The sequence below is a fragment of the Betta splendens genome, chromosome 13, assembly GCF_900634795.4.
Source record: "Betta splendens chromosome 13, fBetSpl5.4, whole genome shotgun sequence".
Lineage (NCBI taxonomy): Eukaryota > Metazoa > Chordata > Actinopteri > Anabantiformes > Osphronemidae > Betta > Betta splendens.
This window is the reverse complement of record NC_040893.2, coordinates 8,252,831-8,276,877: the sequence shown is the minus strand read 5'-3', so window position 1 is coordinate 8,276,877 and position 24,047 is coordinate 8,252,831. Positions and strand designations below refer to the sequence as shown.

General features: G+C 48.5%; 1 protein-coding gene across 4 annotated transcripts; it reads right to left on the bottom strand.

Moving 5' to 3' along the window:
• Positions 1-942: 942 nt before the first annotated feature.
• prkd2 (protein kinase D2) lies at positions 943-24,037 on the bottom strand. 4 transcript variants are annotated; one of them, XM_029171576.2, is made up of 19 exons: positions 23,324-24,036; positions 9,618-9,756; positions 9,227-9,358; positions 8,899-9,098; positions 8,568-8,751; positions 8,400-8,471; positions 7,727-7,744; positions 7,000-7,159; positions 6,799-6,913; positions 5,981-6,058; positions 5,579-5,897; positions 5,326-5,378; positions 5,170-5,242; positions 4,978-5,084; positions 3,585-3,746; positions 3,292-3,390; positions 2,935-3,202; positions 2,750-2,835; positions 943-2,137 (listed from the first exon to the last, which is right to left on the bottom strand). In XM_029171576.2, exons 1-19 carry the CDS (start codon positions 23,645-23,647, stop codon positions 1,913-1,915), a joined length of 2,814 nt encoding a protein of 937 aa, XP_029027409.1. In that variant the 5' UTR covers positions 23,648-24,036; the 3' UTR covers positions 943-1,912. The 4 variants fall into 4 exon arrangements, with proteins under 4 accessions (XP_029027409.1, XP_029027407.1, XP_055369968.1 ...); XM_029171574.3 differs by having other exon boundaries at positions 2,750-3,202; positions 23,324-24,037; XM_055513993.1 differs by lacking the exon at positions 7,727-7,744.
• Positions 24,038-24,047: the final 10 nt, after the last annotated feature.

The following is a 24,047-nucleotide window of genomic DNA, read 5'->3' as shown; positions in this document are numbered from 1 at the left end:
ACCGGCATTCGCTGCTGCAGGTTTCACAGCATAATCTGCAGCCATCGGACAATACGAAGGTCTAATGAGATTTCTGTTCTCATTGGATTATTCTGGCAATTCATTAAAGTAAACAACTTTGGCGTTGAGCTCCTTGAAAGGGCTCATTCAGTTAAGGTGTTATCTGTCTCGAAAATGTGTGTGCACCGCTGAGGACCAGTTGATTTTTCTGTTGTGTATTAATTGGGAACTTGTCAGTGTTTTGTATTATCCAGTGGGTAAAGAGTACAGTAATCAGCCGGCTCCAGGATTAGTGCCACAGAAACAAGGAGAGCGAGGGAACAATGTGCAGCTACTGCTGCGGCTCAGCAGGGATCAGGTCAGGTGTGTGTACAGCAATGGCATCATACAGTGACTTTATATTATAATGCAATGTGGCAAAATGTTGAGCGATTTCTCCAAGACCACTACCATTTATGAGCATAACCCATATTGGTATGTCTAGTATTTATGGTCCAATATGCACTTTAATGAGAACTGTGTGTAGGTGCGTAGGGGCTGTATACTTTTTATTTTTAAATTACATTCTCCCCTAGTCAGTCATATCTATGTATCTATATTAAGTGTCCCTGAAAATTGGGCATTGGTGGAATAGTCTCCTCTTATTCAGAGCGAGGAAAATAAGTCTGTCAGGCTGCGAGTAGAAAAGTAATTTACTGCCGCAGTGCAAGAGGGCCTCTCCTTTTGTTTGTCTTTGTCTGAGGTTTCCTGGCTTCTGCTGTCGAAATTCTGAAGCACTGTAATTGTGCTTGATTCGCAGTTTGAAGAAGCAAATTGTCCGTGTATGACTGACAAGTATCTGAGTATTGAATGCTCAACACGTATCACGGGCTGCTTGTCTTTTTTGTGTCTGACCGTCGGCACACATCGATTATACAACAAATGAAAATTCCGAGACGGGTAGAATATTGTTGGGCTTGTATTGTCTGTTACAAAGCTAAGATCATCCTCCACACACGTTACACACAGTCTACACACGGTATTTGACAACTATATAAACTTCAGGTTACACAAGTGTCTTATAAACCATCATAAGTATAGTTTATATCATCAAAATAAGGGGTATTTCACAAAGACATGCAACATATTGACACGACAGGTTGTCAACAAATGGACTACATACACTCTTCAGAAACTAATTAAGTAAACAAAGCCGGTCGGTCCATCCTAGGGAGAGGGCGCATCTCACTTAAAACATGTCCATTCACCACTTATCACTGATACAGTAGCATATCGAAATTCTATACAGGCGAATGCGAGGAGAGATTTTTCACCTTATATTAAGAGTAAGGATGGTTTACTGGAGGGAGTTATTTCACCAGATCAATACTTTAAGAGGAAATGTTCATGAGAATGCATTTGTGAATGCAGATGGGTTTGAGGCAGTGCCCACATGGGTAATTACCAGCAGAGAAGGTCTTTTGTCACTCTGGAGATGTGAAAGTGTGAGTGTGATTCCAGGCAGGCCAATTATATGACACAAAAGCAGCACTAACTCTCTAAGATGTGGCTTATTTTTTTTAAAAATAGCCCCCTGAACCGACGCGTTGGCGCGAGACGCCGTTTCCTGCTTCGCTTCTGTGCCGACGTGAGGGAGACGCGCCGTTTCTGCCGCGCCGCTGCCACTTCCAAGTTGGAAGCTTTACTCCAGTTTTGCCTGTAACAAGTCTCCCGCTGGGACGAGAAATAGAATCGGCCGAGCCTCCGTCGCGGAACAATTCGACAAAAGACGAAAGAGCACCAGCAGCAGCGGAGGTAAATGACGAGACGGGGGTTTCGCTGGGAGCTGGGATCGCTGCTGCGAGACCGAGGGCCGGCACCGGTCTTCACAGCCGGACTCCTACGCGAGCTCCAGTCCCCGCTCGCCGCTCGCTCAGAGGATGCTGACCCTCTCGGTGAGGCCCTGCACGTCCGAGTCCTCCGCCCCGCCCTCGTCGTCCGAGCCCGGCGCGGGCGCGGGCGGCACCAGGTGAGCGGGGTAGGGCAGCGTGCGGTCGCGGGCGAACGCCTGCCAGCGGCTGTCGTCGCTCTCGTGGGTGATGTAGCGCTCGCCCAGTTTGGTCTCCAGCTCCCGCAGATCCAGCCACGTCTGGTAGTCCTGAAAAATGAGCCATGGGAACAAACGGGGGGGTGGAATTTCAGTTTCAGGAGTCTTGAAATGAGATCCGAGTTAAAAGGCCTCTAATGTGTTTATAGCGCATCGTCAAGCACTAGCGTGTGTGTTAGTGTGCAATACAGTAAGTGTGTGTGAGACCTCAAATAACCTCGAGCGTCTCTGGCTTCTCACTGAGGTAATTAAGAAATTACAGTTCTGCCTTCTGTGACACTGAAGGTTAATGAATGAGAGAACATTCTTGTAGGAACGACGGCAGCAGCAACAGCAGGAGGTTCAGACCTTCGGAGAAATCCGCTCGCTTTGCTGAACAAATTGTTTTGAAGAAAACATCCAAGCAGTCAGTGAATGGAAAAGCTCATTTGTAGTAGTAACGTTCCAGAACATCATGGCTTATTGAGTAAAGGCTCCTTCTATTTATATCGGCCTTTCTCAGTGGTGGAGCTAAAATAATAGTCGTATTTATTGAAGCTTTTGCAAAAGTCTATATACGAAGGAGAACCATTTGTGTTTTCATATCTGCTTGAAATTAAAGCAAGGATTAAAACATGTTGTTACTATTAAATAGTGCATGTTCTGTACTCTGTGCTCCTGTACCTGTAAGTATGAATGGCTGAGACTCTTGTCCACACTGTAGCGTTTCCTCATCTTAACCTGCAGCAGGTTGTTGATCAAGTCGATTGCTGTAAACACACAAGTGCAAATACAGTGTGTACTCCACACCACAGCCATGGTAGAAATACAGAGTGAGGAACCATGATCGGCTGGATCACTCGTCTTACCATCACCAGAGATCTGCTTCCAGGGGTTGGGGGGGTACATGAACGCCGCGTTGTGGATCTGGTCGTTGATGTCTTCGTCCTCGTTGAAGGGAAACGTCCCGCTCAAGCTCACGTACATGATGACGCCCACGGACCACATGTCCAGCGAGCGGTTGTAGCCCTGGTTCAGAAGCACCTCTGGAGCCAGGTAGGCGGGCGTGCCCACCACGGAGCGGCGGAACGACTTCTCGCCGATGATGCGGGCGAAGCCGAAGTCGCACAACTTCACCTGGGGGAAAGTAAACGAGCAGTGGAATTATGGGGGAGCTGTTGATGTTGTGTGTGTGTGTGTGTGTGCACGTGTGTGCGCGTGCGTACCTGCGGGAAAGGATCGGCCGAGGCGAGCAGCACGTTTTCAGGCTTCAAATCACAGTGAACAATGTTCTTAAAGTGCAGATGCCTCAGAGCTGCGAGAATCTGTGCAAGCACGCGCCAGACACACACACACGCAAACAGGAAACGGGTGAGTCAAACGAAACCGTGAAGCCGCACACACTGTGACGCTCAGACCGGCTGACCACAGGCACCAAGCGGCAATGAGACGTCACTGTCTGTAATAATAGGTTGTTATTGAAGCAATACACACAGCAGTGGTTTCAGCGCTCACACACCTGTGTGATGAGGAACTTGGTGAGCCTCTCGGGCAGCCTGCCCTTCTCGCTGGAGAGGATCATCTCCAGCATGTCCCCGTGCAGCTTCTCCATCACCACGAACACCTTCTCCGGGGTCTCAAACATGCACTCCAGGTTCACGATGCCCAGGTGACGTAGACTCTGGAGCGGGCGAGGAGGAGGAGCAGGAGGTTTGTATTTTAAACCGGCGTAGGGAGGGGGGCGGTGGAGCATTGACAGGGATGGCACGAATATAAAGGGCAGATTACAGCGCGACAGGCGGGAACAGCGTGACGGAGCGAGAGGTGAAAGTGAGAAGAATGAGCGACAGAGGCGGAAAGTGTCAGCAAGCCACGGGGGATGAATGTGAAACACAGCAGGGGAAGAAAAAAAAAAAAAAACAGCGTATGATTAGCCAGTCATTGATGAGAAATGCCAGGAGCCGGGTTTACACTCGTATTGACACAATCAGACGAGGATCACTTTTAAAACGCATTTCACTCCACAACCTGCTGATTGTGGCAGTGCCTCTTTAGCCTGAAAGGCCCAGTGAGCGACTGCAGAGCTGCCGGGGAAGTGAGACGCTGTAGTGCCACTTGTTGACAAGTCGGCCACAAATAACCCGGTCCACAGTCACTCTGTCTCCACCTGCTGGCGCACGCTCTGCTCAAATCAAGCGTCCTCCTGGTTACTGGTTAAATGGGGCACACTGGTGTTTATTACTGTATGTGCAACGGATTAATATTGACTGTTGTGAAATGACATGCTGGTATTTGTGTGATTACTTCATTGTGACTCATCACTGGATACTCTTATCAGGCATCTGATATATGATGCAAGCAGTCGCTCTGCGTCCTGCTGTTAAACTACACAACTCACGCTCATGTTTTCCGGACTGAGAGAAACCCTGCGGATTTTCAAAACCCTGCGGATTTTGGGTGGATTTATTTCCCGTTCCACTGCAGCTACAGAAATCATAGGCTGCTTTGTTCAGGCCTTGAACAATCTGTTTCCATCAGGTAACCCCAGAAAGTGTTAAGCACATTCCAGCCAACTTCTCCCATTCCTTTAGTCGTTGAACGTGCGCAGGTACAAATAAACTCCAGACTTACAAACAAATTGTTCTCAACCAAATGATTGCAGGTTACAGTTCAAATAATTACAGGGTGTCGCGTGTCAACAGCGAACTCTCATTTAGTTGCGGTACACTTGTGGCTACATTAAGTTTGGTCTGATCACGATGTTTTATGTGAAAATGTACAACATGGACGCTTGGGTGGTGTAATTACGGAGGGAGGGGTGTATTTGTTTGGCTGAACAGCACAATCCAGTTTATAACCGAGTGTTCATCAGCGTGTGCTGTGTGTACGGATGACACCCACGGTGTGTTTACCTGCAGTATGGCCACCTCATTCCTCAGCTGACTCTCTTGCTTCGTGGGGAAGCGAAGCTTGTCGATGACCTTGACGGCCACGTCCCTCCCCGTCTTCCTGTGCTTTCCTGGCGACGAGGAGTCAGAAACAGGCGTGTTTGCTAGCTGAACCCCACACGAATGCACACGTCACTGGAGGCCTGCTGTACGTACCTCCATACACCACTCCAAACTGGCCGGAGCCCAGCACCTCGTCAGCAAATATCTGGTACACTGTACCAATATCCTGCAGGAATTGATATGTCATTAAAGCATCATCCACATCAAAGGAATAGAAAATAATGTCTCAGACAGAAAGGTTCCACATACCACATTCTCCTGGATCTGACTGTTGGACACCGATATGCTGATTGAGGCTTGCCCTGAAATAAGTATAACGTATGTAATAGGTTTCAGTCCTCAACATACAGTACACATAGTCAGGTGAAATAATTATTATTAAGTGATAATTGAAATAATTGCTACCTATAACCTTATAACAGGCCAATGCAGCTCAAGCTTTATTGGACCAGATGTTAAATAAGCTCTGTCCACGCTCTGTGACTGGCTCCTCTCCACTTACTGTGAGGCGTGTGACCCTCCGCTGGCGGCGCGTCCTGAAAGATGACTGGCATGAGGGCCTGGCGGACGGCGCTCTCCCACGCCTTGGCCACCTCGCGCCCGATGCCACTGTTGGGCGCCACTTGACTGGGCGACGGAGGGGTTTGTGGTTGGGTCTGGGGGTGGCTGGGGGTCAAAGAGGGGAGGGTGTTGGGGTCCTCCCCCACAAAGTAGCACATGTTTCTTGTGATGAGCTCGAAGCAGTGGGGGTTTGTGCCCGGGGGAACGAGGGTGAAATTGCCAGCGGGACGCACCTCCAGTATCTCAGAGAGGGGGATCTCCTGCAAGCAGGTGGATCCATTATGCAATGAATGAAAACGTGACACACTTCAGACGAACGAATGGCGCGTTCACTCATAGTTACCTTGTAGTATTTGTTGGTGGTGTTGTTCTGGAAAAGGATGATGCACTTACAGTCCAGACGCCAGTAGTGCCTCTTTCTCTGTAGAGGTTCGGTCGGATGGGGTGACAACAAATAAATGGTTGGACATTGAAGGGTGGGGGGGGGGGACAGAAAGAGGGAGGGGGGCATGAATTGGTGGGTAAAGTTCAAGGCGCACTTTAAATTCTGAGGTCACGTCAAGAAGAAGAGAATCACGGCCACGTGAGGAGAATGACGAGCAGCTACAGGATTTAACAGAAAGTGGAGAGAAAGAGAAAAGACACAAAACGAAAGAGAGAAGGAGAGCGTTAGTGCAGATGCAGAGGAAAATGACAAAAAGACTGAGGACTGCAAAGTTGATTCAAGGTCAAATACAGAGATCAGAGCAGGAGGAGGCAGAAAATGGGCTTTTAGCTTGAAGTCAGCACATATCTACTGAGTGCTCTTGTTTTGGGCTTCATGAGACTGAGCCCCATCATCAATCTTCAAGCACACATGCGCACGCACGCACAAAGATGCACAAATAAGAGGAAATGGAAGGAGTAAAGTGCATAAAGGCAGAGACCTAATGACGAAGGCAGAAGCGGTTATGAGAGGACGGAGATAATAAATGTCTCCAAGTAAATTGCATCTAAACACAAGCTTCCTACGATAAATCATGGAAAAGTGAGCAAGTGCGTGCATCTGGAGCAAACTCACTCATGCTGTATCTGTTTTTTTAAATACCACAACAATGACAAAAATACTCCAGACTGGTAAAAAGACCCTGAGAGGAGGTAGAATGAGAGTAACGGTGGTACCAATGTGTCCTTGTTGCTGTAGTGAACCATCCATCCCTCTTTAATGGCCGTGCTGGATCGACGGGTCGTCTGCCTCACCGACTGGACCACCCTCATTAGCGGAATGTTAATGACACTGGGAGGAAGAAATGTGTCTGAGTTCCTGGTGGCCCTATAACATTTAAGGATGTGTTTGTACTGTTTTGTGTGTTTTGCTCTCACCTCTGGTCTCCACTGGTTCCGTCCTGGTTATTGTCAGGGGAAAAGGACCCAGGGATGCTGCAGGCCTCGTCCGAGTCGTCCATCGAAGACTTGTCTGACGTGTCGTACTCTGTGCTATAGTCCATTGGCACTTCAGGGTCTGTACTGGGACTTAACATATCTGAGGCAATCAAGGAGGGAGAGAAGGGGTTAAACACAGAAGAATTTAAGAAATTTAGTTGTTATTGACTAGTTGTTATGACGACTATCAAGACATTATTAGGAAAGAAATTATTTATATATGTTTAAAGCTAATAGGCACCTCAAAGTGCTTCACACAATCCACATGCATTAGCACCCCATCAAAGCTAAATAATACAAAATGAAAAACTGCAAACAAAAGCATGAAGATCAAACACACGGAACAGAATGAGACGATGTAGAAAGGACAGAGGAAAACACGAATAACAAAATGTCCCAGAGAAGCAATGGACTATAATAAAAATGCCATTCTGACTATAAACATGTGTTTAGTTTTGGACACATGTGTAATCAGCTCCTCTGGCAGTTTATTCCATATTTGAGCAGCGCACAAGCCAAAGGCTGCTTCACCATGTTTAGTATCAGCTCTCGGGAACAAGCAGAACCCTCCCGTCGAGTCAGCAGACCTGTTAAGCATCTACTGTGGGACAAAGGTGCTTTGAATAAACGAACGCGGCTCCACATGCATCAGTGCACAGACACTTACCAGAGTTACTTCTGTTGTCTGAGAAGATAAAAACATTAGTGACGGTTAGTGACAGTCTGGTTAGATTAAGTCAAACATAGACAGATGACAAGATAATAAAAAGGATGAAAGCTTCAGTGAGTCAGTGCAGCATTTATGATCTGTTGATGGAACAAAAACTGCCTTTAAAGGACTCTAAGAGCACGCGGACAAAGCTTTCTGTGTCATTTTCCTTCTTTCATGACCACAAATGAAATATTTTGGCCACCGCTTTATGTTCAGCAAACACCAGACGCTGATTCACAGCTACTTAAAAACAGAGACAAGGAGACTGATCGCAATTGGCAGAAGCATGATTGCAGCCGCATACAAGTCCTTGAAGAGCCACTCCTGAGCGAATAGCACCACAGAGCGCGATGACGGGTCACGTGCTGCACCCTGTGCTCGACTGAGACGTAGTAAAAAGACCTAAATTTCATAAGGTCGATGAAGATGGCGGCTCACAGACACCACCTGGACAGGCTGATGGAGCCTGGTTGGAGTCTAGAGGCGTGGGGCAGGGAATATCCCAGAATGCACCAGCCGTGGATGACAAACAGACAAGCGTCGCTAGATGCCAGGTTGGGTTTAATATGCATGCAGGGCTAAGAGGGGAAAATGCATTAATAAGGAGGTGTGTTTATATTCCCCTCACCTCCGATGGTCTCCCCGAGGCAGTCGTTAGGAACCTTGTACGCACAGCGCTTGTGGCAGTTGAATTTGCAGTCTGAGGAGAATAAGAGGCACGGGTCAGGTCACGTGTACGGCGGCCGCAATAAGAATAATATATAATATCAGAATGGAGGCGTTTCCCTCGTTTCACCTTTACACTGCAGGCCCTGCCTGAACAGCCCCCGGAGCAGCCTCTTGCAGTACTGGCACACGGTCGGCCGCGTGTACGAGTGCACGGCGAACGTGTGAGGCACCTTCACCTTGCTCATCAGCATCTTGTCCAGGTGGACCGGTCGGCCCGTGTAGAAGCGCCTGGCATCGCTGGGCGTGCGCGGCTAGCAAAGCGTGAAGGACAAGGACTATTAGTGAAATAGACAGACATAAGCGAAAAACCAAGCATTTCATTATCAACATCTTTAAAACTAAGATTATGTAAATTAATATGTATATGTGTATCACTGTGCACATGGACGCGCCCGTACCATTTGTGTGTGTGAGCGGATGAGAGCGGCATCTTCTGAGCAGGTGGAGGACACCCCCACGCTGTACACCGACTCCGTGGTGGACAGGCGCAGCGACTGGCTGCTGCTCAGGGACGTGGTGGACAGGCGCCGCTTGCGGGCTCCGCTGCAGTTGTTGGGGATGCTGAAGGCACAGCGCTTGTGGTAGTTCAGCCCGCAGCCTGCAGGGGGCGACGCAGATCAGGGAACCAGGGAGCAGAAGCAGCACACTTAGTCCTCGTTATCAGCTCACATCCCAGTGACATTCAAGGACCCCGTCCGCAGTGTCTCGTTCCCATGGTTTTCTTACCATCGCACTTTAGCCCTTGTCTGACCAGACCAAACAGCATCTCCCCGCAGTGATCACAGAAGGCTGGAGCCCGGTAGGAGTGCACGTTGAGCGCATGGGGACGAATCTGGAAATCTTCAAATGTGGCGGCGGCTAAAACAGGAAGCATATGATCATACTGTAGTAACATGCAGAATAGAAGATGAAGGGATGGACACAATGAAAGAAGGATGGAAAAAGTGATGGCAGGTCACATTATGGGAGATTAGATAAAGCCATTGGAAGATAATAAGCAAAATCAGCAGATAAGAACTGATTTTAGAGGTATCATCAGTAATGAATAATGAGTATCACATTACATTACATTGCTATGAAGGCTGTAATGGCTGAGAGGACAGAGACAGTCACTTACCAGACAGCACCACCTCCACCAGGTCTCCCTCCTGAATGTCAACGGTAGATTTAACTAATTGCAGGATGTTGTTGGTGGATCTGTCATGCTTGAAGAGCAAAATCTTGTCATAAATGCCGTAGAAGCCGCACTCCGGGAACTGCAGGGCACAGAGTCAGAATTGAAACGTTGGTTAACAGGGTTGTCATTAACAAGGTCAGTTAAATTACTAACAGGCTTTTCTAGCATTTGCTTAGGTCCGGAACGACAGCATGTTTGTGAAAGAGGAGTCCACGTGTTAGCTGTCAGTCAAACCTAAAGCAAATACTGAATTAGAACCAGTCGGCTGTAACACCAACAAAATAAGGAACTGGATGAAACTCAACAGACGCACTAACTGTTCTGTCAATTTTAAATAAAACGTAAATTAATGGTCACCACATATTTAAATAGCTTAGTTAAAGGACAAAACAGAACTAACAGTTTTGCTGGAAATGATTGTTTATGGTTGCTTTTTTCGAGTGGGTTATATCAGGTAGTTAAGTATAAACCACTATAGTCCACAAAAAAACTCTACAATCCACCAATTACGCAAACTGGTCTGTGTGGAAAGGAAGACAAAGGAGGAACCTGATCAGATCTTCCTATCAGTCATACACTAGCACATACGCAAACACACACACATTGTTCCGCTTACATCAAAGTGGGGCCCCACATAATGCCTTCCCTAGCCCCTTATACCTAACCCTAACCATCACAACTAAAGGCAGATGTCCAACCTTTGCTCTAATCCGAACCAAAACTCAATTCTAACCTTAGCCCTAAAATCACACCTTGACCCTCAAAAAGGCCTTTAAGGCCAAAGGGCCCCACAAGCTGCCTTAGCGCCCCACAATGGTAGAAAAACAAGGATTTTGGGTCCCTCTTTGATTAGGCGCACACACACACACACACACACACACACACACACACACACACACACACACACACACACACACACACACACACACACACACACACACACAAAGGTGTTTCCATGAAGCTGCTCCAGAGATATGAGAAGATATGAGAGATGAGCGTGTCGGTCCGGAGTCAGCAGAGCGAAGGAGGCTGTCATGGGAAAACCCTGATCCCCTGAATAATTAATACAGTCTGCTTTGTTTCAGTGACCACAGCAACACAGGCTGCCACAAGCACACAGAGGCAGAGAATAAGACATTCACTGATCCTGTAAGACGGACCCGATCGGGACCCGGGGGCAGACGTTTGGCTCTGATGGCGCTCTTATTTTTGTTTTCCCATCTGGCTCCAACAACTTACAGGAAATGGAACCCTGGTCTCCACCTTGGACCAACAATAACACAACCCTCTTACCGGCAGACGTGCCCTCGTGACGAGCGGCGACGCGCGCTTATTTCTGCGCCGAAACGTACGTTGTGTCCTCGCAGACACACATCCGCACAGCGTCCCTGCTACGGCCCCAGCACACGCACCACATCCAGGCCTTGAACTGCAGCCAAGCTACACAGTGAGTCCACCACGCCCCAGCAGCGGGCCACTGCTGCTGACCACACAGTCAACAAGAGCGCACAAAAAAAGCACAAAGTGGCTCCCAACAGGAACCCTAACGCAACTGACAGCCACATACCGGTGATATAAAGATAGCAGCAGCAGCTAAATGTACTGCGTCTTTCTGTTTCTGGGAAGACATGTTGGTCTTCAGCGGATTCACATAATAGTGAATCTAAAACAGCTCCCAGACTTACGGTAAAAGCCACGGGTGCTGCGACAGGCGTGGATCATGCACGCATCAGTACCTGGAATGGCCACAAATGAGAGTAACCGCTGTAATTACGAACACCCACAGATCCCAGATCCCAGGACACGCTCGGCTCTGTTTGATTCCAGCCTCTGTGCTGTTAAAGCCTGCTGTCGGCGTCATATTATCCCGCCGCCAGTCTCCAAAACACACACAGGGCTCCGACCGCGACTGCACTCGCCGCGTCTCAGCCGACCGCTGGACTTTACAGCTCCTCGAAGCCGCGCGGCCCTCGGGGAAAACGAGCGTTTTCGCCTCTCTCTCGCTCCCACGGCTGCAGTCGCGAACGTCGGCGGGGGTGAGAAAGGAATATGTGAAACGCTGACTTGAGGCTGCACAATCATTTCTATATGTTTGTGTGCGCGCTGAGGCTGGGGCTGGCATGTGTTTGCACACCGTCTGCAGACAAAGGCCCTGCTGCATTATCGGGCTCCGCGGTTTGCCTGGAGACAGGGCTGTGTCTCTGCTGTAGCCTTTTTCCGCTGGTTTCCAGGGATCAGGTTGCCAAACGTTGCCTATTCCTTCAGGCCGTCGAGCCAATGGAGCCATTATGAGTGCAATCAATTTTAGACTAGTCTTTCTTTAACCCCACTCTGCCCCTGGTTTTCCATAACTCTATTATTTCTATTCAGTGCTTGTTTGTCAGCTTCTCCCTGGTTTTCTTGACCAAAGGACAAACGCATGCATGAAGGACAGTTCTGTCACTCTCTCGCTTCCAAGCTGATATAGTGGTAGAGTTGTTCACTAAGGCCTTACTGTAACTAACCTAGTTTGTTCAGAAGTAATTCTACTGTTCTGGCCATAGAGAGATGGTGTTAATTGATACAAGGCAAGCAACTGCAACCTTCTACTTCCACTAGAAAATAAAGGCGATAATATTAAAGAGGAAATAAATGGTTGATATTTCAAGGTTCCTCGGCTCATTAACTGACGGAAATGCTACAAACTACAGCACCGTGAAGAAACGATAACACAACCACATCTGGGTCCCCAGTCTCATTGGCCGTATCATTACATAGAGAAGCTTATTTCTAGTGTTTTTGTGGTAACTAATAATAACACAAATATGCAACGACGCTAATCGGCTCGCGTCCACCTCTAATTTAAACCGAAGGCGTTCAACCCGTGAAGAGCTGCGTCGACGTTCACCGCAGCCTTCATCACATTTCCCCCCAACGTTGGCCGAACTGACGCGTTCTGTTGCCGTGGGAGCTGCTGCCACGAGCGTCACACCGTCGCCCTCAGCCGTGGTTACGAGCGCACGCTGACATCTGACCTCGCGCTGCGCGTGTACCGAGCTAGCGCGCGCGCGCACGGACCCGTCTGCCCGTGTCGGCGTGATGTCATGGAACCAGGCTTTCTGCGGCGGAAACCGGAGCTGAAAAACATTGTATTCAAACACGCACGCACGCGCTCGCTCGATGCCCGGGAAATGGCTGCCATTTCCTCTCCATTGTAATTCTACTCCGGCGGGTGAGTTCCTCGCCGACCGCCGCTGCCGCGGGTCACGTGACGCAGGTTGCAGCCGGCGAGGCAGTGGTCGACAGGTGTGAGAAGTGCAGCAGGAGCAGATGCACTGGAGGCAGTAAATCCTCCTGTGACGTCATGTCTGTGCAGATTGGTGCAGATTACAGAGGCGTTGAACTAACTTGCAGCTTGTGTTTTCACAGGACATTGGCTCCTTGTACGTTAACCATCGCTGATGTCCAGCCGCTGTCAAACTGATGTCGAGCTGCGCTTCTAAATATAGACCTGCCTTATATAAAGCATGTGTGAAGAACGCAGACGCTTTCATGTCCTGCTGAGAAAGCCACTTGCTTCTGCTTTCATCCTCCCCATCACTTCCCCTCCTGCAGCACAGCATGAGCCACCTTCGACCACCAAGTCACACACACACACACACACACACACACACACACACACACACACACACACACACACACACGCACACACACACACACGCACACACACGCACACACACGCACGTGGGCAACACAGTCTCGCTAATGAGGCAGCTGCACTCGCATTCAGTCAAATCCGCAGTCGTTTGACACCAAGCCTGTATTTTGTTTGACCGGCAGAACCTCCTGGATGTAATCTGCATCAGTGTGAGCTCTTCATTCACTCTCATTCACTCGTGCTTTGTTTTGACTCAGTTGTCACACTTTGAATTAGGAAGCCCTGGATATGAGTTTTATTTCGCCACCTGTTGTCTGACCCATTACAGGCTGTTGCTGGTGGTTTAGCCGTCATCAACACGTTGAACCGTTGTTCCCACATAGAACCAAACTTGCAGCATCAAACTGGTATTAGTAATTGTGTGAGTGAGGTAATCTGCACCCTGAGTCACACTCTTTATATAGAAAGTTTAGTTGCATGTTTTGACAGATTGACAGAATCCCTACTAATAATATAACTAATACAAAGTTATTATCACAGTATCACAATTGGATACTGGAATATTTTTGAAATCTGTAGAATTAAACTCCAGAGAAAGTGACCTACTATAAACTCCACCTGAACCACCGTAAAGACTTTATTGCAGTATGCGTTTTATAATCCAGGGAAAACCAACAGGAGGCCTGAGTCATTTTAGATAAACAGAAGCGGATTCGTGTTTACACAGCCCTGCAGCTCTGCACAAGCATTTAGGGCCCGACGATGACACCCGAAGATCAACAGCGGCGAGCGAGCGCGGACAGAACCCAAGGCTTGTGCACGGGTGACCTTTATAGCCTTACATGGTCTTCTGCTACAGAAGCTGGTTATCACAACAGGAACCTCATGTAGCCATTTTAAAGTCAAGAGGAAACATGCTACATCCCTTCAAACGGCAGACATTGTTTAAACATCCACGTCACGCTGTGCAACAAATCATACGCCCCCGTGTGCACGTTCACCCACGAACGCGTACAGTGCGGCTGCTGAGAAGCCGGACCATCACAGGGTCCTGCACAACTCCTAGATGACGATGATGGGACTGGGACTGCTGTGCAAACTGGTCCATTCACAGAATAACCCAGTTTCCCTTTAAGACACAGGTCCCCGTCGTTAGAAAACAACTCTTTCTATCCTCGTTAACATGTCGGGCACGAGACGCAGAAAGACAAACCCCACCTTTCAGAAAGTGATGAGGTGTTTAATGAGGGGTTGCCCCGGCAACGGCCAAGTAAAGACGTCAATGATCTGCCCTCATTAGCTCCTGACAAGAACTTGGCACCTCACAGGAATTTTTCCTTTTGTGCTGAAAATGTTGGTGCTCAGACGTCAAGCGTTCATTCGATGACATCACAGCTGAGCCTCATCACCTGTAGAGTCCACGCTGCAAGTGAACACGAGCTCTGGCGTGCGATGTGACTGACAGCTCGTGAACAAGGAATAGCCATGACGTCAGCTGGCTGCCGGGCTTGGCAGGAACAAAGAAGCAAAGCATCACCAAAGGAAACAACAAAGAAGTGTGTACACAAGCGAGCGACACCTGAAAAGCGGCGTGACGTAAAGCTGTTCCATCCCCTCGTGATGCCGCTCCACTGAACGTTACCCGCGACCTCATTGTCTCTGAGCGTCACGCTTTATGAATGAGCAGCGCCACGCCTCTCCAAGCTGATTAAAAGCTGCTAACTGTCACAAGGGTTTTATCTGCGGATCAGCGAGAGGTGGCTCACGTAAGACAGACACACACACCGAAGTACAGGATGTGGTTTATCAGTGGGAGGGAGCATATTAGTATGATATCCGCCTTCGTGAAGATGCATTAAGGGATCAAATGTCAAACTTAACTCCCCTCAGAGGAAAACATGGAGGCTGTAGTCCTCACAGTTTTCTAGATCTGCAAGTTACACAGATGGACAAACAGTCTCAGGAGCTACTGGAACAATTTGCAACTGTTGTCGTTTGCAACAGATATGAATTTATACTGATATAGTGGATGTGCTTTTCGTGATTCAGTTTGTGTGCGCAGAGGCAAAATCAGGTTCACATTCCTGACTCACTAGTTTTTACATACCAGAGATGACTGTGTGCAAACCTGAGAGACCAGTGAGGGAGTAGATTCTACACTCTCTCTCACTCTCTCTCTCACACACACACACACACACACACACACACACACACACACACACACACACACACACACACACACACACACACACACACACACACACACACACATACACACTGTGTCTAAACACAAAACAGACCATATCAATGTGCACCCAATAATTTCCTACACACATAACACAACCCACAAATTTCTGGGTTTTTGGGTAAAACACACGTTGTATTCAACCCGTTACCTGCACGCAACAAAGAAGCTTTGTGACAAATGGACAAATGTTCATACTGTAAGAACGAACAGGCCGAAGGCAGAGCAGAGGTCAAGCAAACACAAATGTGTCCATCATAGACCTGAGCAAAAGGAAATACAGAGCATGCTCAGTGGCTTGAGCGTGTTTGTCTATGCGCACGCAGCCAGCGAATGGAAGAAGCTGAGCCTGGAGCAGGAGAGGGGCACAAAGCATCTCATTCTGCTCCGAGCGTGGAGGAGGACGGGGAGGTAACACGAGAGCCGTGACCAGGCATGAGAGCGGGATGCGGGGATAAAGGGAGACACGCACTCTTCTGAAGCAGCCTTTGTTGGTAGCGGCTCCTGTCGCCATTAACCCCCGCCGTTCCCCCTCCTCCCCCTCCCTCCTCCTCCCCCCCGTCCTTCCTTGGCCTGGTTCTGGCCAGGTAAGTTGAGACGAACCTCGGATTCAATCCGCTGTGCGTGCAATGAATTCATTGACTCGTGACAAGCAGAGAGAGAAAACAGGCCTTTACCCGGTGTTCGAGGAAATGTCACGTCTCACACGTCTTTGCGCTGTATTAGCTTTCAGACAATCTAATAATTTCACCTGTGTCATTAAATAATAATAACCTGTTACTCAAAATACAAATTATCAAGTATTATTTGTACAGAGCAGCTGCACAATTTACTAAGAATATCTCCATTATGTCAGACAAGAAAAGAAAGTAAAGTAATGTGTTTAAATAGGCCACTGTTCACAAAACATTACGAGCAAGATTTCATCAACGTCAATCAGTGACTAATAGTTCCATGACTCGTCGAATTCCATAGCTGCTTCTGTGGTGAAGGCATAAGCCGTTTGCTGGTCACATGGTTACTGTGTTGTCCCACCTGTAGCATCACGTCAGCTGCTACAGGTGCTGCCTTCAATACAGGATGTATATTAAAAGAAGAAGAGTTTAGTCAGTTCCCATTCATCCCATCATGTGATGTTTACTGGTCAGTTTTCACTGTGCAGAGGTCCAAACTGCAAGAAGAAGAAGTGGACGGAGCTGCACTCCCTGAAACAAACAACCTGTTTCTAACCATCGGCAACACAAACCAGTTTGGCGTGTTGTTATGTGCAACATGATTAATATATTGTCTATACCAAAATGGGAATTCATGTGGAACCGCGCGGAAGCCCGGACAATGTAACTGCACTGCGTCGCTCGTGAGCGTCACGAGCAGGAAAAAAGTCCTCGATCTGAAGGAATGTTTGAAGCAATTATCAAATGGGAGATAATGAGAGAAAGGCAGATGCTGAGTGGAAGGTCTGGTTACGGCTTTCAGGAAGCTCTCGAGGACGTGAAATGGATCTGTTTATGTGTGCAACATGCCCCGTCTCTCAGCCAACAAGCGCATAAAACATCTAGTCATTCTTCTGCAAACCTTTACACAGGCTCCTCCACAATAACCCTAAAGAACAAGGAAAGTCCCACACACACGCTGAGCACATTCTTCATGCGCCAAGTGCCATGGACACACCGGCGCTAGAAAAGCTGCCTGCTGAGGGCCACAATGGGCCCATTACTGCCCCGTGAGTCATCCCCTCTGCCTTTACGCCCCGCTAGACTCTAATTGGAAGAAAGGGAGCCACAAAACACAGAGGGCTTTACACTGAACACCAGCCATGTGACAAATGTGCTCGCATTTACGGAGCAGGGCTGCTGTCGCTACAACGCTGGAAACAGATTAAAACCATATTACGTCTCTTCTCCATTTCTTTGTATTGGCCGTATGCAGCCATGTGAAGAAAGATCCATTTGAAGATATACTTTTGTTGTACCTTCCCTAATTTGTGTCTGTCATACACTATGTTGTGTTGATAATATACTCTCACAACATTCATGCCTTGTAAGCAGCAGTTAGGTTGATTTACCCACTGAGGGGTGGACTTACGTACTACTATATTTCTTTCCCTCTATCAATGCTAATGGTATTTGCACAAAGTGACTACAGCTATAACAATAATTGCTAATATTTGTTATTCTGACAGAAATCACATCACCAATAAACACGTTAGCGGCCACACCGCACATGTTGCTGATGCTGTGAAGGGGTTTTTGACTTGTGGTCTCCAGGCCTTTAGATGTCGTTGAGCTCTCGAGTGCTTTCTTTTTCATCAACTCCTCTGATTTCTCCTTCATTTGATATGACTCATTGTGTGTTTTCATCTGTGCTGTCGTAGCTTCAGTCAAAATTACCGACTCGGTACCTGATGTTTGCTCCAGAGCTTTGACCTGTTTCAGTCGTCGTATACATGGTGTCCGTCTACCCATGAGCACTGGTCTGCCCTGATCTGACCTCTCTCTGACATAAGAACAAATGCCCCTTAATCGACTGGTACCAACGCTCCGCAGGGCTACATGCTAGCAAATACCACTGAGCTCTGTGGTATCCAATTGGATTACGGCGCAAAATCGTTTTCACCGATGTTAATCGCTGGATTAGTATCAGAAGGTTTCCTTTTCTCAACGCAGGAGAAGGAATGCAGGGGGCTCAGGACCTAAAATGAACCAAGAAACACGTGATCCAAGAAACAGATGAGACGCGTAAACGCTGACGGACGCCATCGGCTTGGTACTGGTTCTGATCAGCCTTGGCACCACATTTGGCACTTCTTCCATAGTAACTGATTATAATGATGAATCTTTTAAATCTTTAAGTTAAAGGTGGCATTACTGCAAATACCCAGAATGCATTGTGATGCCGATAACAATGGCGATTTACTAGAAGCAGCAAATGTGACATTCGAGATTGAAAACGAGCGGACCCAAAACACGCACGAGTCGTGTCACATTACACAGAAACAGCGTGGGTGTGGCGACGTACGATAGGTCAGAGGGAGTAGCTGCTTTAGCGACAGCAATATTCAAAGGTTTCCTTTATCCTTTGTTTGTCTCCCAGAAATATTAAACATAGTCCTGAGCTGGTCATGATCAAGCATCATCAGGTCACACAGTAAATACTGGAAGCGCAGAGAGGCAACGTAAGGATTTGAGAAATGGGCCTTGACAAGCAAAGAGTCCCAGTCAGACTTGCAGGACTTGTATTGCAGAATGTCATGGTAATTTTTGTGTATGTTGTTGTTTCAGCGCCACATTTCAAGCGCTCATTATCACGCCCGTCTTTCTGCCCCCTCCTGTTAAACGTCCCCGGTAGTAACGTGTGCTTTGAATAGTCAAATGCCCCCGCTGAGGCCGAGCCGGTCCAGTAGCGCAGCGCCGACGGCCAGGGGACACCAGGCGCGGCCGCTCATGCAAAGCTGCTCCGCTACCATGCAAATCACGACGGCGGGCGAGAGAGAGGGAGAGAGAGAGAGAGGCAGCCGCAAATATTGTGGAAAGGGAAGCGAGAGAGAACGGTCTCAGCTCGAAGGTTCAATGAAACGAATCCCCTGCGGCCGCTGTGAAGTCGTCAGTGCTGTTGTCCTCATCAGGCGCTGAGGTGTTCATTCACCTGCACGTTCACCCGCCGGCGTCTCCGATTGACCACCGTGCATTCACTGACCAACAATGGCCAGGGGTCGATAAGCAGAGTGTATTTGCCCAGCAGCTCTGACACGTGGGTTACACAGGAGCTTTTAAAAATCTAGCAACTGGACAAAACCCTTCCATATATTTTACAGCACTTGAGTCATTTAGGCCTCACTGAGTCGCCTGCAGCCACACTTTAAACAGAATGACACACGCAGTGAGCCTTTATCTGGGAAGTCATGGATGAAATGTTATAGTACTGACAGTGTGTGTGTGTGTGTGTGCGTGTGTGTGTGTGTGTGTGTGTGTGTGTGTGTGTGTGTGTGTGTGTGTGTGTGTGTGTGTGTGTGTGTGTGTGTGTGTGTGTGTGTGTGTGTGTGCGTGTGTGTGTGTGTAGGGAGTGAGGTAAACAGGAGGTGGTGAGTATTATCCCATTCCCAGGGCCAAACTGCTTCTCCAGGGACAGAGATAAAGAAGGAGCTCCTTCCAAAACGGAGGTGGAAACAATGGCCAGGGCAGCAGGGCGTGTGTGTAACTGCTAATGCATTTGTACAAACGCACAACATCTCTCCACATTCTGGGTGTTTGGTGCAGTGTTCGCTCACTATCCAGCACCCGTCACGCGACAACTATCGATCTTATTTTTTAAAAGGAGCTTGATTCCAAGCAGCTTATCACAGACATGTTCGACAACCCAGTAATGTGAGTATGACAGGGGTCAGCGAGTTGTGGCTCGCATCGCACACTGACACATGCATGCACACGCACAGCGTACTGGAGCACACCCACTGACGTCAACACAAGCCGCTCGCATCCTGTGACGAAACGCGAGTTGAGCTGACACACCTTTTGGAAAACTGGGTGAAGGGGGGGAGTCTCAGGCGTGGACGACACTCCCTTATGTGTTCTGCCTGCTTGTAAAACTGTGACTTTCCAATAATGGAGAAGTGCCCCTGAATGCAGGGACAGGACAGAGGAGGCAGAAGAAGGGAGGAAGGAAGGCTGGATGCAAGGAGGACAAGGAGACGAGATGAGGAGCATTAGATTTAAATAGGTGATAGAGAGGGAAAGAATGAAGAGTAGGAGGTATTTGTTCTTGTAGCAGTGACAGGATACAGACGTCATAACATGTAGGAGGAAAGGAAAGGAAAGGAAAGGAAAGGAAAGGAAAGGAAAGGAAAGGAAAGGAAAGGAAAGGAAAGGAAAGGAAAGGAAAGGAAAGGAAAGGAATAAACATATACTTAAAGATAATAACAGCATAATGCAGAGAACAGTTGGTTCTATCCAACAAAACGGTCCACATTAGTAATTCTTGTTCCATCAGGATGCTGAGGTGGTTTAAGCATCTGGAGGTAAGTGTGATGAGTATCACCAGGTACAGAGCCAGGCTGTTTTCAAAGGTGTGGAAGGGTCATATTTTTGGCCTCAGTGAGAGATAATCAATGGCCGTAGAAGAGTGCTACAGTATACGGCCATTAACGCAGGCTGGTGTTGAAAGCCGAGGCCGAGGGGTGACGAGGGGGGTGGGGGGGTGCTCCTCCGCAGAGAAGTGAATGGAAAAACATGTCAGTGGAACACAAGGAGGGAGCCTGTGAATAAACAGAGCCGGTGACTCACCCTTTCTGGGATGGGAGCAGTGATTATGGGCAGGGGTGCGGGGTACCGAACTGCCTCCACTGCACACAGCAGTGTAGGTATTCATGCATACACAAACAGTCCAACTCATGTGTCGCAGACCAGGACAAGCTGTCTATTGTCCAAAATGTCCCACCTACAGCAGGCCAGGAGCTTTGTGCTTAGGGGATTTGGGGGATTCCTGTGTGTGTGTGTGTGTGTGTGTGTGTGTGTGTGTGTGTGTGTGTGTGTGTGTGTGTGTGTGTGTGTGTGTGTGTGTGTGTGTGTGTGTGTGTGTGTGACATTTTCGTCATAGAAATGAAGGAATTTTAAGACTGTTTAAAAATTGCAAACAATAAACAACACTTAACAAAAACACTTTCATTTTCATATTGAATTAAAAACTATATGCAGATAATATCATATCCCATTTATATATCACATAATATGCCCCTGGGTGTGTGTTTTTACATGCCAGTTAGGCTGGCAGCCAAATTTCCATAGAGCAGCTTTTTAAATGCTACACAATCGCAAATGTTCCAGGAAATACTGGTAGCCATCCACAGCCAGATTACCCACACTGCTAATCTGTCTTCGAGCACAACAGCCTTTGTTTTCTGGCTCCCTGAAACCGCGTTCCCCGTTATGTGCATGAAGCTAATGGGAGATCTGATGGGAGACCTGTAGGATCAGGAGCTCAGTCTTCATAATATGAGAAGAGACACGTTGAAGGAAAGGTTGTTCACCATCAAACAACAACCAGCAGCTACAGTACCTACAGTTGTCTGTTGTTTGTAATTCAGTTGGCATGTTTGTGGTTTTAATCAAATCTCCTCCTTCCTGTAAAACGCACATACGCCACAGAATTGTCTAAACGAGTGCAGGGTGAGTCGATGGGTTTATCAAGCAGCGCTTCACCTGTGTGACTCAACATTAACTGCAGCCGCCTGAGAGTGGAGAGGACCGGCGGCCTTTTATTAAAAGCCCCCCGCAGCCGCCTCAGTGCTCGACGCCAGCAGCAGAGTGAAGATGGAAATGTCAGCAGGGGACCCGGCGGCTGGAAGGCAAAGCGGCCGACAGCAGGAATGAGCTCCTCTCCATGACTAACAGGAAGAGCAGCTGCTGTGATAAGCGTTACTGGAGAAGCCGGTATGACATAAGACGCCTTCAACAGGTTCCGAGTGAATATCGGCACTCGCTGGTCAGCGTGCGGTCGGAGTTTGAAAGGAAGGTCCTGCACATCATCACACAGAGCGTATGACACGGCTGCGACCGCCCCGATCGGACAGTGTCAGTATTTTTAGACCGAGAAAGGAATGTGGAATAAACTTTCAGAAATATAAATACACACTGGGAACTTGTGGTTCTTGTTCCACAGCATATACTTCCTGAGGCCTAAAGATCCGAAAGGTTCTAAAGACCTAAGGAAGGTAAAGTTGTGAACCCTTTGCTGCCTGTGTGCGGATGCATACTGTACATAGTGATGGCAGTTCTCATATAAAAACCCTATTTCCCATAGCACTTATTGCTTCCTGTTAGTGTCCTGCAAAGAGGATGTCACTACTTCTCCCTCCACCCTGTATGTTTAACACACAATTGCTCAAACCTATGTCCATAATTAATGTTGATCCATATTGATGAAGTAAAAAAACCACCATTTTAAATGTTTTTCAGTGTCGTTGGGCAAGTCTGTGGATTCATCTGTGGTCTACTTCAGTCAGACAGATGTAACCGTCTCAGACCTCATGGGAAAAGTAGCAGCAACACAACGAAAAGCACTGAAGCGCTCAGCGAAGACGCTAAAATTGACCTAATCTGTCCCTTTGGTCCTGAAATGCAAAATCTCTGATCTTCTTAGAGGAGAAGTGAAAGAAAGCACACGCTGAGCCAGACCGGTTGCAGGGTGGGCCCGAAGCACAAAGATTACAGGCCGATCCCACCTGATCTGTAACAGGAGCGTCCTCATGACTATTCATCTCAATTCAATTACGACGAGTAGATTAAGGTCCTGGACGCTGGATTATCTGCACACAGTGGACATGTGTTTTCTCTAATGATGCCGAATGAAAGTTAGAATAACACAAGAAATAAAACTGCTGATGTATATTTCCTGTTCAAACCAGTGGTTCGTGTCTAACCCACGTGCCACCAAACACACAAAGGTGAATTTGTTCAGTAATGAATGTGAAGTCCATCAAAGGTCCGCTGTGCTAGATGTGGCAGCGCTCCGCTCCAGCTGTGCCGGGGGGGAAAATGCTAATTGCCGTAATTACACAGGAGCAAATCTGTGACATTTCGTTCACTCTGAGCGGGTCTGTGTCACCGTGTCAGAGCGTAAACAAAGGGAGGACCGACAAGAACGCAGAAGTCAAACCAGTCACCTGACAAGCACTTTTAAAACGGCTTTCCAACAGCAGAAGGCATACGCCCAGTTTTACCTGACATGCCGGCCTCAATACACAAACACACACCGACACACACTTCCTACCTTGGTGTCAACAATAGAGCAGGCGATTTGTTTCACGTAGCCCAGTTCAGCATTCTGGGGCATCAGCACCGATTCCCTGGTCAGTCCGATCTGGATGATGAAGGACACCCCCGGTGGGACGGGGGGCAGTGAAGGCACCGCGGCCCCACCGGAGCCCTGCACCGGTGTCAGGTCCATCACAGAAAAGCCCCCGTGTTCAGCCAGGGAGGCCATAGACAGAGTCCCCTGCTGCATCACAGCCGCGCCCGGGGGCGAGGAGCCCGCGGGGGGGAAGAAGACCTGGGCCATGGCCCCCGAGGGCATGCACGGGCTAGCGTTAGCCATCCAGAGCCGTGTCTGCTGCTGCTGCTGCTGCTGGGCCCAGGCGCTCCGCGGACACGCATACGCAGGAAGGCACGCGCACCCAGCTGCAGTCAGTGGGTCTGAGAAAAGCCAGAGGGGCCCCGCTCATTCAGGAGCTCTGGGTGGAGACGAGGGGGACGCGCGCCCTGAGGAGAGAGTCCCCGGTTCCACCGTGTCCCGCGCCCACCCCCTCCCAGCGGATCAAGGAAGGGGTCCTTATCCAGGAAGCTGCGGCCTTCCCTCCCTTCTGCCGCTCTTGTTGCCCTGTCTCGTCCTCAGGCCGCTATGGTGGAGTCATGACAAGCGTGAGCGCCGTCTGCGCTGGAGGCTCATAAAAGGCAGATCCGCTGAGGGTGAAGAGTGTCCCCCCCCCCCCTCACCG